The following is a 15,074-nucleotide window of genomic DNA, read 5'->3' as shown; positions in this document are numbered from 1 at the left end:
TCATTTATAACCAAGGAGGAGAGGGCCAACATAAGGCTGAAATATGGGGAGACTGAAAAATAACTGAATTTATATTGGGGAAAATGATTACATTCTTAAACGCCTTGCTCTGGAGATAAAAATGGCTCTCTCTGCCAGCTGTTGCTGGCGGGTGGGTGGGTGGATAGGCATCACATGGTTAATGAAATTGCTTTTGGTGGCTGAGTTACATTCCCTTTTGCAAAATTTGCGCGTAGGTTGAACGTTCCAATCTGTTATCCTCCGTTTGCTCAACCATCCCATTGCCAGGTTATCAGTCGTGGTGAGCAGGGATTCCTGAACCAACGTGAGGCTGCATGTTTGAAGTTATCCTTACTGGAAAGCCACGGGGCATTTTCCATTTCCCCATATACTTGAAAGATTAAAGTTCACCTTGGACTAAGACCCATACAGAGAGTCACGCCCCCCATCTCGAAATCCCGGGCGCCGCTAGTCCGCTAGCTCAGATCTCCACCCGGCCCGGCTCAGCGGCCTTCTGGGAATTGTAGTTGAGGCCTCGCGCATCTCCGCCGCCAAGTGACCAGCCTTGGACTACAAGTCCCGATAGGCCTTGCGCGCCATGCCTGCGCGACCCGCTGCTATGAGAGGAGGGTGAAGGCGCGGAAGGCGCATCCGAGCCAGGTTAGGCGGTTGTGGCGGCGATAGCTGGCGACATGGACAGCGCGGGGAAGGAGCGTGAGGCGGTGCAGCTGATGGCGGAGGCGGAGAAGAGAGTCAAGGCCTCCCACTCCTTCCTCCGAGGGCTGTTTGGGTGAGCGCTAGACCGCGCGTGCCCTGAAGGGGTCTCCTTCCCAGGCCCTCTCCCTAGCTGCCCGACCCCCATGCGCGCCCGGTTGAGTCCCCCCTCCACCTCTGGAACGCCCAGCGGCCCTCATTTCCCATACATCCTCCAGAGAGCTCCTAAGTCTTAGAGCCTCCCAGGGACCCCTCTCCCAAGAACGCCCCAGGGGATCTCAGCACCCCTGCGTGTCCCCCATCCCCTAAAGTCCCCAGACCTCTCCCTCACACACTCCCCAGAACCTCTACAGTCTCTCGCGGTCCGTCAGCCGCAGCGCACCCTCCAGATATCCCCTGGGGTCCCCAGAGGGCCCCCCCACCCATCCACGCCCCCTCCGGCCCGGTGCTGTCCCTGCGTTGTTGCGGGGGTCCCGTGGACTCTTTTGGAGGAAGGCCGTCACCGCCGCGGCAGGACAGATTTGTTCTTTTCCCCACGGCTGAATCCGCATCTCTCAGAGACTTGTGTTGGCCAGAGGCGACCCCAGGAGGAGCCGGAGGGGCGGGTCCAGGGACCCCTGCCCCGGCGCCTGGCCCGCGCATCTGGGGGCATCTGGCTGGGCGGTGGGCCCCGAGCAAGAGCAGACTGGCGCGGCGCCCCGGTTCCAGAGATGGGGTGCTCCTTTGCCTTGCGCCAAGTAGGCATTTAATAAACGTTCGTTGGAGAAGGAATACGTTTTCTCAGTATAGTACTTTTACTTCACCAGAGATTGATGGGTTTGCCAGGGCCTCCTGTTTGATTAAGGATAAACGCAGCTCCTAAGTAGGCGTCTTTTGGGAATCCCGTTAATTTTCTGTAATTTTCTGTTCTCCTGGGGTAAGGTTTTAAATTCGGACTTCCCAAAAAGCAGAGCCTGTACTGACCGTTCTGGGTGGTTGAATATGTGAATGATTCAGCTGTTTAGGATTAGAGAGGCTGAAATTTCCTGGTGGTGGTGGTGGTGGTGGTGGTGGTGGTGGTGGTGGTGGTGCTGTTTTTCTTTTTGAAAGTGAAGATCCTTTGCCGACAACAAGAACATATTTTTATTTTTGAGAAGGACCAATACTTAATTGTTACATTATTCAACAGTTTTATTTTATGTACTAAATTCAGTTTGGTATCTGCTTGTTTTGCCATCTTCATTCTCTTGATTATAATATAATACTTTACCATTGTGGATACATCTCCAGGAAATGCTTAGATGCAGGTTTCATGCAGTGCACAGTAGTACAGGAAGCAAAGATGCATAAAAGTAAAGGTTCCTAACCTCAAGAACCTTGGGAAGGGCATTTATCCTAGCTGGTTTCTAAATTCTCCTGTGATGTGTAGTTTGGAACATAGCAGTGAATTATAACTTTGTTCCCCTTTAAAAGTTATGATTTATAAGGAGCATTCTCTCATGCTTGATGCTAACACCAAACAATAGCGCCTTTCTGTGATTCACAAAGCATTTAAAATATATTTGAATAGAATTTAATGTCCTAGCACCTCCTGCCTGGAGGTGATCTTAATGTCACAGCATATTTCAAGTCAGGATGTGTTTCCCTGGAAGAGAATCTATAATTGGCAGAGGAGAACATTACAGCACTTGATACTTGTCTCAAGGGAAGCCTCCTTTTTGTGAAGTGGTGTTGCGTTATTGTTTTGATGAAGCTAGGCCAAGTCTTGAGCCAATAATCCTAAAAGGATTTTGAAAAGGCTTTTGTTTGTAAACAAACATCTTTTCTCTCCTTGATTGTTGATCACCTATTTCATTGACAGGCCTTATAGGAAGACTGTTGTCTTTAACCTGCATAAAAGTCGTTGAGTACCAGGTCTGGCCTGGATATGGCAGGCTTTTGGATGGGGGGCAAGTTACTTAGCCTCTCCGTGCCCCAGTTTCGTCTGCTGTAAAAAGGGGTAATAATAGTACATCTAGTAGTGAGGGTTCAGTGAGTTTATGCATGTAAAACATTTAGAACCATTGGAGAAGGTGACTATGATATTAATTAGTATACTTGCCAAAATTGTCATCTGATATTTACCAAGGAAGTAGAGGGCCAGACAGATTAAGTAACTTTGACAGGATTTCAGAGCCAAAGACCTTTAGGACTGGATCTTTGGTCCTTTAATGAAAGATTTAAAAGGGCTTTGTACCATGTGTTATTTATCCTATGGGGAGTAATTGTGTTATTTTCAGTGATACTTGGTTCCAGGAAATCTTGGGGAAGAAGAGTACTCAGTTCTCTGAGTTTTAATAGTATATAATTACTTGAAGCTAAAAACCAGCCCTAGTTTCTCTGTCAGTTACTGTGGGAAGACCGATTCTGTATCAATTTTAGATGTTTAGAATCTTCTATTATGTCTGGCATCATCTGTACCTGTCCTCATCCTTCTAGACTGGGTTACCTGGTAGTCTACCCTGTCACCCTTCTTTTGATACAGAATTTTCCCATCTACTTGTTATTCTTTCTTGAAACCACAGTGTAGTCCACCTCCATGTCAGACTCCTGAATTAACAAAACTCACATACTGATGTATCATCAGTATCAGTATCATTTGAGCCATGTATTTAAGAGCCGACCGGTTCGTGCTTTAAAGGCGACAGATGATGCTGTTTTGATGACATGGCAGCCATTAGAATTAGAAGGTGCTCAGCCTATTGCAGCATATTTTACATGGACTCATTCTCATTATCCTAACTGCAGATTAAAATGTATTAGGAGCTCATCTCCTTCACTCCATGTTTATCCAGCACCCACACTGGTTTTGTGGCAATACTGTATTGTCACTACTATACTATAGCTCTTCCTTTTTTATTGCTTTCAGTAAGATTACATGAAAATATACATTGTATATTCCCGAGAAAAGGTCAGTCATGTATTCTGTGTACAAGGCACAAGTCCCATGCTAGTCTGCAAGATGTTCCTAAGCCACTAAGGGGTGCAACCATCACAAAATACCCCTTATTGGTGTTCTCCTTTTCTTCTTGACTGCCATTTAGACAGTAGTGTGTTTTTGTAGTTGTGGAATTGAATTAAAACTTACTCTTTCTGAAGGGCTTAGCACAGTATAGCAAAACTACCACCAAAAGAGTAGCATTTTCAATTTGTTTGTTCCCAGGAGTGAGCTATTAAATTTTGTAGTTAATTTCAAATTCAAATGTAAAATCTTAAAGAGCTGCAAGTGAGATCTTAAACTGGCCTGAGTATGACAGTAAAGTAAAGTTTGGAGTTGCTAAGGCATCTCTTGCTGTCTTCTCCATCTTGTTTGTAGGAGGCCAGGTGGGGGCTAGCCAGCACAGTACACATGAAAGGGAATGGCTGCTTAAGAATGACAGTCAGAAGATGTTCTGCATGGTTAATACTGCCTTCTCCTGCTTTTGAATGCTGCCCAGTCATAAAGCTTGTAAAGAGCCATAAATTTGGCAGTGTCAAAGTAAATTTAATGAAAGATCCTACTGGGTTATCTTGAAACAATTATGAGTCTATAATTTCCTAGCTGTTTTTGAAAATTGGGAATATTTCTTAAACATTGTAGGCCATAAATTTTCAGTATTCTTCACTCAGCTTTATTTCTACAGAGATTGTGTTTAAGTTTTGCCAAAATATGGTGAGGACATATGATAGCATTTGTAAAGCAGTTAGCACCCCCTCAGTTACAATAGATACTCAAGTGCAGATTGAACGTTAAAAAAAGAAAAATCATTAAGCTCTGATTTACTTAGAGACAAGTAGTATAGTATATGAAATGTATATGTACATTTCTTATAAATTTATTATGTTAGAATATAAAAAATAGACCTACATATTGGGTAATTATAACATATATACAAGCTATAATAATGTATCCTATATTATTACATATAGGAAGACCAAACCTAGGTTCAGTCTCTCTCTATTAGTGTGGTGACCCCTAGCCCAGTAAATCATTCTTGGAGTTTGTTTTTCTCAGCTTTCAAATGGGCAAAGGGAAAGAATCTGCTTTTCGGAATTGTAAGGATTGACTGAGGTATTAGAATGCTTATTAAGCTGCATGGAGCTATATTACTGTTAATTTATGAACATTTGGTTTTCTAATATTAGTGCCAAGTTACAGTTTATGTATCAAATGGCAAACTCTTTCTAGATTGGCCTTATTCTGTTTTCATTTTTGCAGTTTTTGCAGTGCTCACCGTATATTCTCTCATTCTCATGAGCCCTGTGAGGTGTGTTTGTTTAGAAGAGGCAGAAGGGGACCCAGCACCCCAGAAGAGTTATATTTTGAATGTCTCTTTAATATGTGTGGAGACAAACATGATTTTTCTCCTTAGTTACTAATATGTTAATGATTGGATAGCCTCATATTGAACTGTTGGGGCGTTCCTTGAATTCCTATGGATTATAATGTATTATTTTTTAATGTGCTATTAGATTCTGTTTTTAAATATTTTCTTTTGAATTATTGTCTTTGCAATTCATTTGTGGATGGTCCATCAAGTTGAAGTATTGATGTGACAAGTGCTTCATGAGAATATAGACATTTTTCTTTCACCCGGTGCTCTGGTCTTTGAAGGTTCAGGTTGGAACCCTTTTCTAGTGAAATCCGGACTTTTTTGAATGTTCTTTATTTCAGTAGTTGTTTTCCTCTGTCACTTTTGTGTTTGTGTGTTTCCCCTTCTCTCTTGATTCTTTTGATCCTTTTTCTCCTAACAGCTAATATTTTGACTCAGAGGTATTATTAGTTTCCTGTTTTCTGCTTTATTTACCTCTGTTGCTCTCTTTTCTTTTGCCTTCTGGCTCCTTTGGGGAAAATGGAGGATGGAATATTTCAGTATTTCCATTATTTTAGTTATGTGGATCCAAATATTGATGTATGAATTTTCCTTTAAAACTGTGTTAATGTTTTAATTGTATCCCCCAGGTCCTGGTATATAGTGTTTTTTATTGTAATTCATTTCCCCTTTGACCCAAGAGTTGTTTGCAGGTTGTGTTCCAGATGAAGGTGCTTTTTTCTTGTATGTGATTTTTATTTTTTTATTTTTTTAATGTTTATTTATTTTTGAGAGAGAGAGCATAAACTGGGGAGGGGCAGAGAAAAAGGGGAACAAAGGATCTGAAGCAAGCTCTGCACTGACAGCAGCTAGCCCAATGTGGGGCTCAAACTCAGGAACCATGAAATCATGACCTGAGCCGAAGTTAGACACTCAACTGACTGAGCCACCCAGGCAGCCTGATTTTTTATTTCTGGTTTTATTTCATTATAATCAGAGAACTTACTGAGGTTTTCTTTCCCACCTGATATATGATTGGTGTTTATGAATGGCCCGTGCACACTTGCAAAGAAGGAAAGAAGGTGGATGTTCTCCTCAGAGTGTATGACTTGATAGAGATCCTGAAAATCTAGGCATTGATTATGTTGTCAAGGCCTTTCACATTTGTGTTTATTTTTTGTCCCCTTGACTTGCTTTGGACTAATGGGTATAGTCATGTGTCCTCTTATAAGTGTGTTTCTGTCTTCTTGCATCTCTTGTAGTTTCTGCTTTATAAAGGTGTCTACTATGTTTTGGTATATAGATGTTCACAACTACTATAATTTCATTATGAATTGTATCTTTAGCATTAAGAAGTAAATTTCTTTCTTTCTTTTGATGTTTTTGAGCTCAAATTCTGCCTTGTTTGATACTGGAGTAGCAGTCCTTGCTTTCTTATTTGCATTTGGCTGCTTTTAGGACTGTATTATGTAAGAGGATTGTACATTCTGCCTGCTGCCATGTGACCTGTGCTGCTGGGCTCTGGGCAAAGTGCACTTCCCCTCCCCATTGAGTCTGTCCTGGCCCTTGGCTGACTTTGACTGGGGGAGCAAGTGCAAGGGGGTGCGCACTCTACCCAAGTGGAAGCTGCAGGGGCTATCCCTTGCTTCTGCTGTGGTTTTTCTCTGTCATAAGAGTACACTAGAGAGAGGGCTGCATTCAGAATAGAGAGACATGACACATGGAGAAAAAACCAGCACCATCAGCCTGCAATAACAGGTAAAGTGAGTGAGAAAGAAGCTTTTGGAGATTGGGCGGTTATTTGTTGTTGGAACAAATCAAATAAAAGTTGGTTGATGTATGTGGTATCCTTTTGCCCATGTCTTTATTCTTAAACCTTTCAGAATAGCTTTATTTTAGTTGTATTTCTTGTATTGAGCACACAATATTGTATTGGCTTTTGTTTTCTGAGAAAATCTAAAAATCTTCAGTCCATTTATATTATTGGTATGACTGGTATATGATTGGTTTTTAATTCTGTCATCCTGCTTCGTTCTATTTATTATGTCTCTATTTATTATATCTCTTTTCTTTGCTTTTTATTTAGGAAATTTTGTATTTTTGTTCTACTGGTAACCTTTTTTAATACCCTTAGCTCCAGTAGGCATCTAGAATTTGTTTGCTGTGAAAGACACCCATTACCTATGTGCCAATCACTGAGCCTGTTCTAAATTTTCCCCTTTGTCCAGTGATATGTGTGTGGGAGGACAGGGTTCAGTTATTTGTACTTTTGGGGAACAGATGTTGGGAAGATCTGTTTTGGGAACAGATTCTGTCTCTTTTTGTTTGTTTTTTGTCTTAGATCTATAATAAAACATATTCCATGGCACCATCATCAGCATTTTTACTTATGTTCCCTAGTTATCTCATAGATGGAAGCCAGTGTGATATTCCTTAAGTTCTTGCTTCTATCGCTGGTATTTAATGGTTGGCTTGGCTGGTTGTATAATATTTGGCTCACACTGTTTTTCCCTTGAGCTTGTTCAGAAATGTTCCCTATTGTTTTGCTTTGTATGTTGTCTTGCTTTGTATGTTGCTGTTGATGTCTGGTTGAAGTTAACCTGATTTTCTTAATTTTGTAAGTGACTTTGCCTGGAAGCCTGGAGCTTTTCTTTATAAAATATAATAGTTTTATTATATGTGTTTTACAGTAGACCATTCTGAGTCCGTTTTCCAGTACGTGGTAGGCCCTTTTGGTATTTTGATTCAGTTCTTCTTTTGTTTCCATAAAATTTTCTGAAAGTGTAGTTTTAAGTATTGTTTCAATGTTTTGATATATTTTACTTCCCTTTTCAGGAACTCCAGTTACATGGATATTGGCTCTTTGCTTATCCTCTCTATCACTTTTTCTTAGATCCTTTTCCCTCCCTTGTTTCATTTCCATTCTCGTGGGTGTTTTTATTTTTCTCCTCAGTGTCAGTAGAATCTGTTCTCCCTGTAGGTGTGTTCTAGCCAAGATTTTATTTCTGAGATGATTTGGTCTTTTTCTTTCTTTCCTTCTAGAATTTCTAGAATTTGAAACGAGTTCATAGTCTTATTTTCTTGTGCATGTAAGGAAGGAAGAACTTCACCTTTTTTCTCTACTCCCCTGGGTTCTCCAGCTGGGGCTCTACAAATTAGACAGAATATAGACTAACAAGAATAAATAGTGTATTGAACATGTGCAGTGATGGGTAACTCAAAGGGGTGATTGGAACTTGGGCTTATAGCATCTTAAAGAGCAGTGCATTTGTAGAGAAGTGTCAAGACAAAAGGTTTTAGGCTTCCAAGAAGCAGCAGACTGGGGAACAAAGGAGTGAGGTTTGTTTGTGCAAGCCCATCTCCGTATCAACTTTCCATCTGCTTCACGACCATAAAACTTTTCCAGGAGAGGGGATTTATGGCAGTCCCCATTTCTTAGAAGTTTCTGCATTTAGTCAAATAGGGGAAGCTCTGAGAAAGTGTCTTTCTGTATCTGCTATTCTCATTTTCCTCCATTCTCATTTTCCTTATGCCAAAGTAGTTTATTTTGAGGTGGCATATTCTGTTCCCCTGAATGCTCTTGCATTCTGAGTTTTGAATTTCTGAACTGTGGTATAGTTTCATATCTATAAATGATTGTTTAATAATATTTAAGTTATATGGGATTGTTTGCCTTGGGGTAGTTTGGGGGAAACATTTTTGTCAGCTGCAGAGTTTTTATTCTTGGAACATTGTAGCTTTCTATGGATGCTGCTTACCTTTTTTGTTTAGTGTTGGAGTTTCTTGGTCTCATAACAATGTGTTTCTGTGATGAAAGATGAGGGGGTTTGGGTGGTTTCACAGGTTTCTTAATTCGAATGCTCTCTTCTGTTGATACCATTAAGGACTTTTTTTGATGACAAGTATAAGGGAGGGGTGAGTAGGGGCTTGGTGTGACTCCCAGTGCTGTGACACCCCTTTGTTTTCTAAGACTCTTATCTTCCACCACTTGCTGTCTTTCCCTTCACGACTAAGCTTCCATAGATCTGCCCCTGCCTCCCCCAGAAGCAGGGCCACCTCTAGCCAAGTTCCCCTCTAGTTCCCCAGGCCCAGTGCTCCAGCCCTCTAGGTCTCCACCTGGCTTCCATGTTCCCTCACTCTTGTGCAGCCCTTCCTTGCTGCTGGACCCTGCCTCATCCCCTCATGTCCATGCATTTCCTCCTGTCGTCCAGCAGGAGCAGTGTCACTGGCTCTGCTAGTTGGGGGTTTTTATTTCTCCAGTCTATTATTTCTTCATCTTGTTGAATTCTCTCTCCTAATTTTGCTGTTGGCACGGATTACAGGTGGTTGTATCTGCTCCTTGTTGATGTGTCTGGGTTTGGAGGATGTTAGGACAAGTTGGTATTTAGTCACTAACCACGATCCTGTAGAATTTACAGGTCTCATCAGTGTTTCTTCCAGATTGAGATTCATTTTGAAGATTGAATTTTTATAAAGATTGAGATTAAATGTAAAAACTCATGGCAAGTCATGTTGTGCATGTCATTTCTGAGTTTATCCAATAATTACTGTTGTTCGTTTTCTTGTATATTTAAGTATTTTGATTTGTTTTATTAATAGGTCCAAATATACATTCTCTCCTCTGTAAGAAAGGTGACTCTCCATACCAAGTCCAGGCACTGGGACTGTTACCAAAACCAAAACCAACTTTCTTTGCTCTACATGTTCTCGCAAACTTCATTTCAGGAAATGACACTTTTGTCAGACATTCCTTAAATGTCTCAGATTGTTTTCTGTGTCTAAGAATCTATGATTATTTTTAAAGTGAAAAGTTCTCAGAAAATGGAATCCAGAGGCCAAGACAGGGCACTGAGGCTGCATCAGTGTTGATGGTGTGGTCCTCATGCCCAGCTTCTGCTGGCTGCTCTGGTGGAATTTCTCTGAGGCCCTGGAGGGGCTGCCTGCTCTGTGCTGGCAGGACCTATCTAATAAATGACAGTGTTCCTATAGTCTGACTTTGTCCAAAACTGTGTCCTTGTCACTACTCCTCCTATTACTGTTTGTGAAAAAACAAATGACCTTGATCTAATGGTTTTATAGACATTTTTGGTATAAGAGTTCAAGGTAGCTTGATGAAGAGCTTCTCCCTGCTGCAGACCTCTACTCTCTGCATCGCATGAAAGAAGTTGGACTGTTTAGAAATATATTAAACTTAGCAGTTAATTAATCTTGAAAGGGTTGTGTTTATCTAGGAAAACAAGTTTTTAGAATCTAGAGATTATAGAAATGAAGTGCAGATGAAAATAAGTTGCTTATGGAAGGTAAAAAATAGAATAAATAGTTCTATGTGGCTGTGATGTTGTGATATAATAGGAAGTATATATTTGTTCTTCATCCCTGGTTCCTGACACAGTAAAGCCCTTGTGGGATCCTGAGTGGTGAGGGTGAGAGAAGCATTTCCTGTATGATAATAAGCCTCTTTCAACCATACTGTAGTGTATGCTAATGAGGTGACTGTTGGTGGGTTCCCAGTTGGCTTCAGGATGCGGGCTGGTTGTCAGAGGAGCCAACCATATGATTAGAGGGTTGGAACTTTCATCCTCACTCCTAAGCCTCCCAGGAGGGGAGAGGGGTTGGGGACTGAGTTAATCACCAGTGGCCAGTGATCAGTCATGCCTGTGTATGGAACCTTAACAGAACTCTAAATGATGGGTTTGGAAAACTTCTGAGGTGGTGAGCATGTGGAGGTGGTGAGCATGTGGCGCCCCTGGAGCTGGTGTGGATGCCCCTTGCACTCCCTACCTATATACCTCCCTGGATACATCTCTTCCATTTAGCTGCTTCTGAGTTACATCATTTGTGATCATAAATAGTTTCCCTGAGTTCTGTGAGTTCTACCAAATTAATCAGATTGAAGAGGGGGTTGTGGGAACCCCTGATTTGTAGCCAAATTAGAGATATGAGTACTTTGAGGACTCACTGCTTGAGATTGGTGTCTGAAGTGGGGGCAGTCTTGTGGGACTAGGCCCTTAACCTGTGGGGTCTGCACTGACTGGGTAGTGTCACAATTGAATTGAATTGTAGGACACCCAGCTGGTGGCTGCAGAGAACTAGAAAATTTCTTGGTGTGGAAAATGCTGCAGGTTTGATGTCAGAAGTGTTGTGAGTAGAGAAACAGTGTTTCTATTAATGGTAGAGATATTTTAAACAGATTCCTAATTTTCCTCTCCTTTTCTGGATGCTTTCTGTATTTGCTTATTGTTTCGAATGATATATGGGAACGCTATCAAAAAACTGCACTATGGATAGTTTCTTCCATCCAGACTCTGAGAAGTCAGCATTATTATTGAGGCCTGTGTGCCAAGCCCTGTGGTAGTGTCTGTCCTCAGTCAGCCTATAGGCTAAAGTAATGTTGCTCATAGTGAAAATAAGGAGCTGTCCTGTTTGTGGGGCTTCTCCCTGTTTGTAGTCCTTTGGTGTAGTTTGACATCCCTTCAGCATACTCTGATGATAGGATTAGATTTTGTCTCTAATTCTGCTTTCACATTATCACAGCACTGTCAGTTATCACCTTTTATGATACTTTTACTCAGGTATTTTGTGATTTTAGAAGCAGCTTTATTTGTACCTCAGCAGTTGCCTCCTTTGCTTTTGGGTAGGTCTCAGGATGTGTGTGCCATTAGTCCTCATGATTCTACTTTAACGTCCCCCTCTTCCCACCCACAGTCTTAGAAAAGGATGTACTATAGTTGCCAGTGTTTTGTGGTGCTCTGAAATAGTTCTTACTCAGGATGAGGAAAAATCAAGACTTTAGATTATTCGAGGATTAATTGGTTTTTAAAAGATCAGTGATTTGTCTGCATGTAGATATTGTTGGAGCTCTTTGAAATAATGGGATGTAATTTCCCAGTCTGGCTTCTTCTCCCTCTCCTCCCACCTCCCCAGCATCTGAATGGGAACAGACAGGATGGGATTGCTGCTCTGCAGTTCACCAGTGGGACATGTCATGGCTCTGACCACATCTCTTCAGTGGAACATGGAAGGTGGGATGAGTACTCTCAGATCTTTTCCAGCCCTGAAGTTAAATATTGTTTCTTCAGCATTCTGATCTCCTCTTGGGCAAGAACATTCTTTTCTTAGCCTTTCTGACATTTACTGATCTCAGTGAATGTCTCCTGAATAAGCATAATCAAGAAGAGGAGGGAGTCAGCCTTGCTCGTAGAATTGAGGGGTGGTGGGTCATCTGGGGCTGCATGGTGGAGAGGATGGAGGTGATGGTGGTGGTGGTGGTGATGATGATGAAGGTGGTGGTGGTGGTGGTAGAGGTGTCAGTAATGGTAGTGGTGAAGGTAGAGGTGGTGAAGGTGATTGATGATGGTATAGGTGGTGGTGGTGGTGGTGGTGGTGATGGAGGTGTTGGTAATGGTGGTGGTGATGGTAGTGGAGGTGTTGGTAATGGTGATGATGGTGGTGGAGGTGGTGGAGGTGATTGATGATGGTGTAGGTGGTGGTGGTGGTAATGGAGGTGTTGGTAATGGTGGTGGTAATGGTAGTGGAGGTGTTGGTAATGGTGATGATGGTGGTGGAGGTGGTGAAGGTGATTGATGATGGTGGTGGTGGTGGTGGTGGTGGTGGTGATGGAGGTGATGGAGGTGTTGGTAATGGTGGTGGTGATGGTAGTGGAGGTGTTGGTAATAGTGATGATGGTGGTGGAGGTGGTGAAGGTGATAGATGATAGTGGTGGAGGGAATGGTAGTGGTGGTAGTGGTTCTTATCCAGGCTAGTCACTGTTTTCTTTCATGGTAGAGAAAGCATTTTCTTCTTCAAATTCAGGATAGGATAATCTCCAAAAATAGTTAAGTTTGTCTCAAGTTAGCTTTTCTTCTTGTCCGTTCAGTGCCATGTACTTAAATTATATCACTTCATAATGTAGATCCTCTCATAGAAACTTGTTTCTCTTTTCAAGGATCTTATACCTCATTTATAGAGGCCTCGGATAACAATCATTCGAATTATTTGAATGTGAATTCTGAATGTTTGTCCTTAAAACTTATAAAATTTAACTTTCACATGCATAGAACACAGTAGGCATTTGGAGTGATTTCAGAAGTACATTTTTCATGAATTCTTAAAGTTATGTTGTGTTTATGACAAGTGAGTTTCTCTGGTGCTTTGAAAATGAGTATACTTCTTGTGATTCTGTTTTAGAAGAGGTGAGGGTCTTAAGTCTTCATAAAAAAATACATTCATTATTTATATAATGATCACTGAATTTGACATCAGGTGTCAGCTCCACCACTGACTTTAGCTGGATGACCTTGGGCCAGCCATTGACCTCCAGGTACAATTTTCTCTTCTGTCAAATGGAGTTAGCATCTTTAATGGTGGTTGTAATAAAGAAAATGACATAACATATGTGGAAATATCCAGCATAAACCCTAGCATAATGTAGGCGTTCTATTATTCCTAGCTGAATCTGTCTCTGAAAATAATAGGATAAAGTACATTTTAATTAAGCTGGTTTTATTTGAAAACCTTTAATAAGAATGACTGAACTATAATTACAGTGCAAGATTCCTGGTATGCTTTAGAAAAATAAGACAAGAAAGTGGTAAGTCTTTGTTAACTCCAAGGAGCTATGGCTAAAGATTGAAAACTTAGGTTAGGAATTTTCCATTAGGATAATTAGCTAATTGGTTTTTTTTAATATGCAGATTTGAAGTTGAGAAAAAGGAACATGAGGGTGTGATTAAAGGAAAGCTTTGCTTATTCTGACACCACATTTTTGGTGTGGCTTGTCACCATCCTGTCATTTGCTGTGTGACATAGCTGCCAAAGTTTTTTTTGTTTGTTTGTTTTTTCCTTTTTTTGTTGGGGGAAGGGAGTGGTGCAACTTTAAATATAATTCACATACCATGTGATTCACCCGTTTAAAGTGTTCAGATAGCTGTGTAACTATCCTAACAGTACATTTTAGAATATCATCACCGCCACAAAAAAAAAAACTCTATCCTCCTTGCCCCTCCTTCTTTTTCTCCAACACTGTAGGCAACCTGTTTACTGTCTCTATAGATTTGCCTATCCTAGATATCCTACAATATGCTCATGCGTGACTGGCTTCTCTCACTTAGCATGATGTTTTCAGGGTTTATTGTTATATCAGTACTTCATTCCTTTTTATTGTCCAATATCCATTCCATGTATAGACCACATTTTATTTATCTTTTCTTCAGTAGATGGACATTTAGGTTGTTTCCACTGTTTGGCAGTTATGAATAATGCTGCTGTGAGCGTTTATGTTTGTATACAAGTTTTTGTGTGGACATAGTGTTTTTATTTCTCTTGGGTGTATACCAAGGAGCAGAGTTGCTGTCTCATACAGTAACTATGTTTAACCTTTCGAGAAACTGCCAAATTAACAGTGGCTGTGCCATGTTATATTTGTACCAGCTGTATAGGAGAGTCCAGTTTCTACACATCCTCCCTAACATTTATTCTTATCTGTCTTTTGATTCTAGCCATCCTAGTGGGTGTGAAGTGGGATCTCATTTGTGGTTTTGACTTGCATTTCCCTGGTGGCTAATGATGTTGAGCATCTCTTCATGTGTTTATTGGTTATTTGTGTGTCATTTTGAAGAAATGTCTAATAGATTCTTCACCTATTTTTTAATTGAGTTACTAGTCTTTTTTATTTTTGAGTTGTGTTGTTTACATACTTCAGATACAAGTCCCTTATCAAGACAGATCCCTTATTTGTACAAATATTCCCAAAAGTTTTTATGCCTTCAGTACATCAGCCTAGTTACAATAATCATCCTGATTGAGTACCTACTCTGGGTCAGACCCTGCAAGGGCAACTATATATGGATTTTTTCTTTTGATCTTTATAATAACCCACAAGTATTATAGCGTCCGGATGGCTCAGTTGTTTAAGCGCCCAACTTCAGCTCAGGTCATGATCTCACGTCTCATGGGTTCAAGCCCCCCATCAGGCTCTGTGCTTACAGCTCAGAGCCTGGAGCCTGCTTCAGATTCTGTGTCTCCCTACCTCTCTCTGCCCCTACCCCACTC

General features: G+C 41.2%; 1 protein-coding gene across 8 annotated transcripts in view; it reads left to right on the top strand.

Annotated features, from left to right (window-relative positions):
* The first annotated feature begins 596 nt into the window (after positions 1–596).
* NAPB (NSF attachment protein beta) overlaps positions 597–15,074 on the top strand; it is a 40,801-nt gene continuing 26,323 nt past the window's right edge. For 2 of the 8 annotated variants that reach the window (XM_053200314.1, XM_053200313.1), the window contains exon 1: positions 598–790. In XM_053200314.1, the coding sequence (XP_053056289.1) occupies positions 693–790 (98 nt within the window). In that variant the 5' untranslated portion in view covers positions 598–692. Of the gene's footprint in view, positions 791–5,755; positions 6,783–7,126; positions 10,754–11,297; positions 12,047–15,074 lie in introns of those variants that run through there. The other 6 variants (XM_053200316.1, XM_015061666.3, XM_015061668.3 and 3 more) reach the window with 6 other exon arrangements.

The sequence above is a fragment of the Acinonyx jubatus genome, chromosome A3, assembly GCF_027475565.1.
Source record: "Acinonyx jubatus isolate Ajub_Pintada_27869175 chromosome A3, VMU_Ajub_asm_v1.0, whole genome shotgun sequence".
Classification (NCBI taxonomy): domain Eukaryota; kingdom Metazoa; phylum Chordata; class Mammalia; order Carnivora; family Felidae; genus Acinonyx; species Acinonyx jubatus.
Note: the sequence above shows the minus strand (reverse complement) of the source record. Positions and strands in the feature narration are given on the sequence as shown.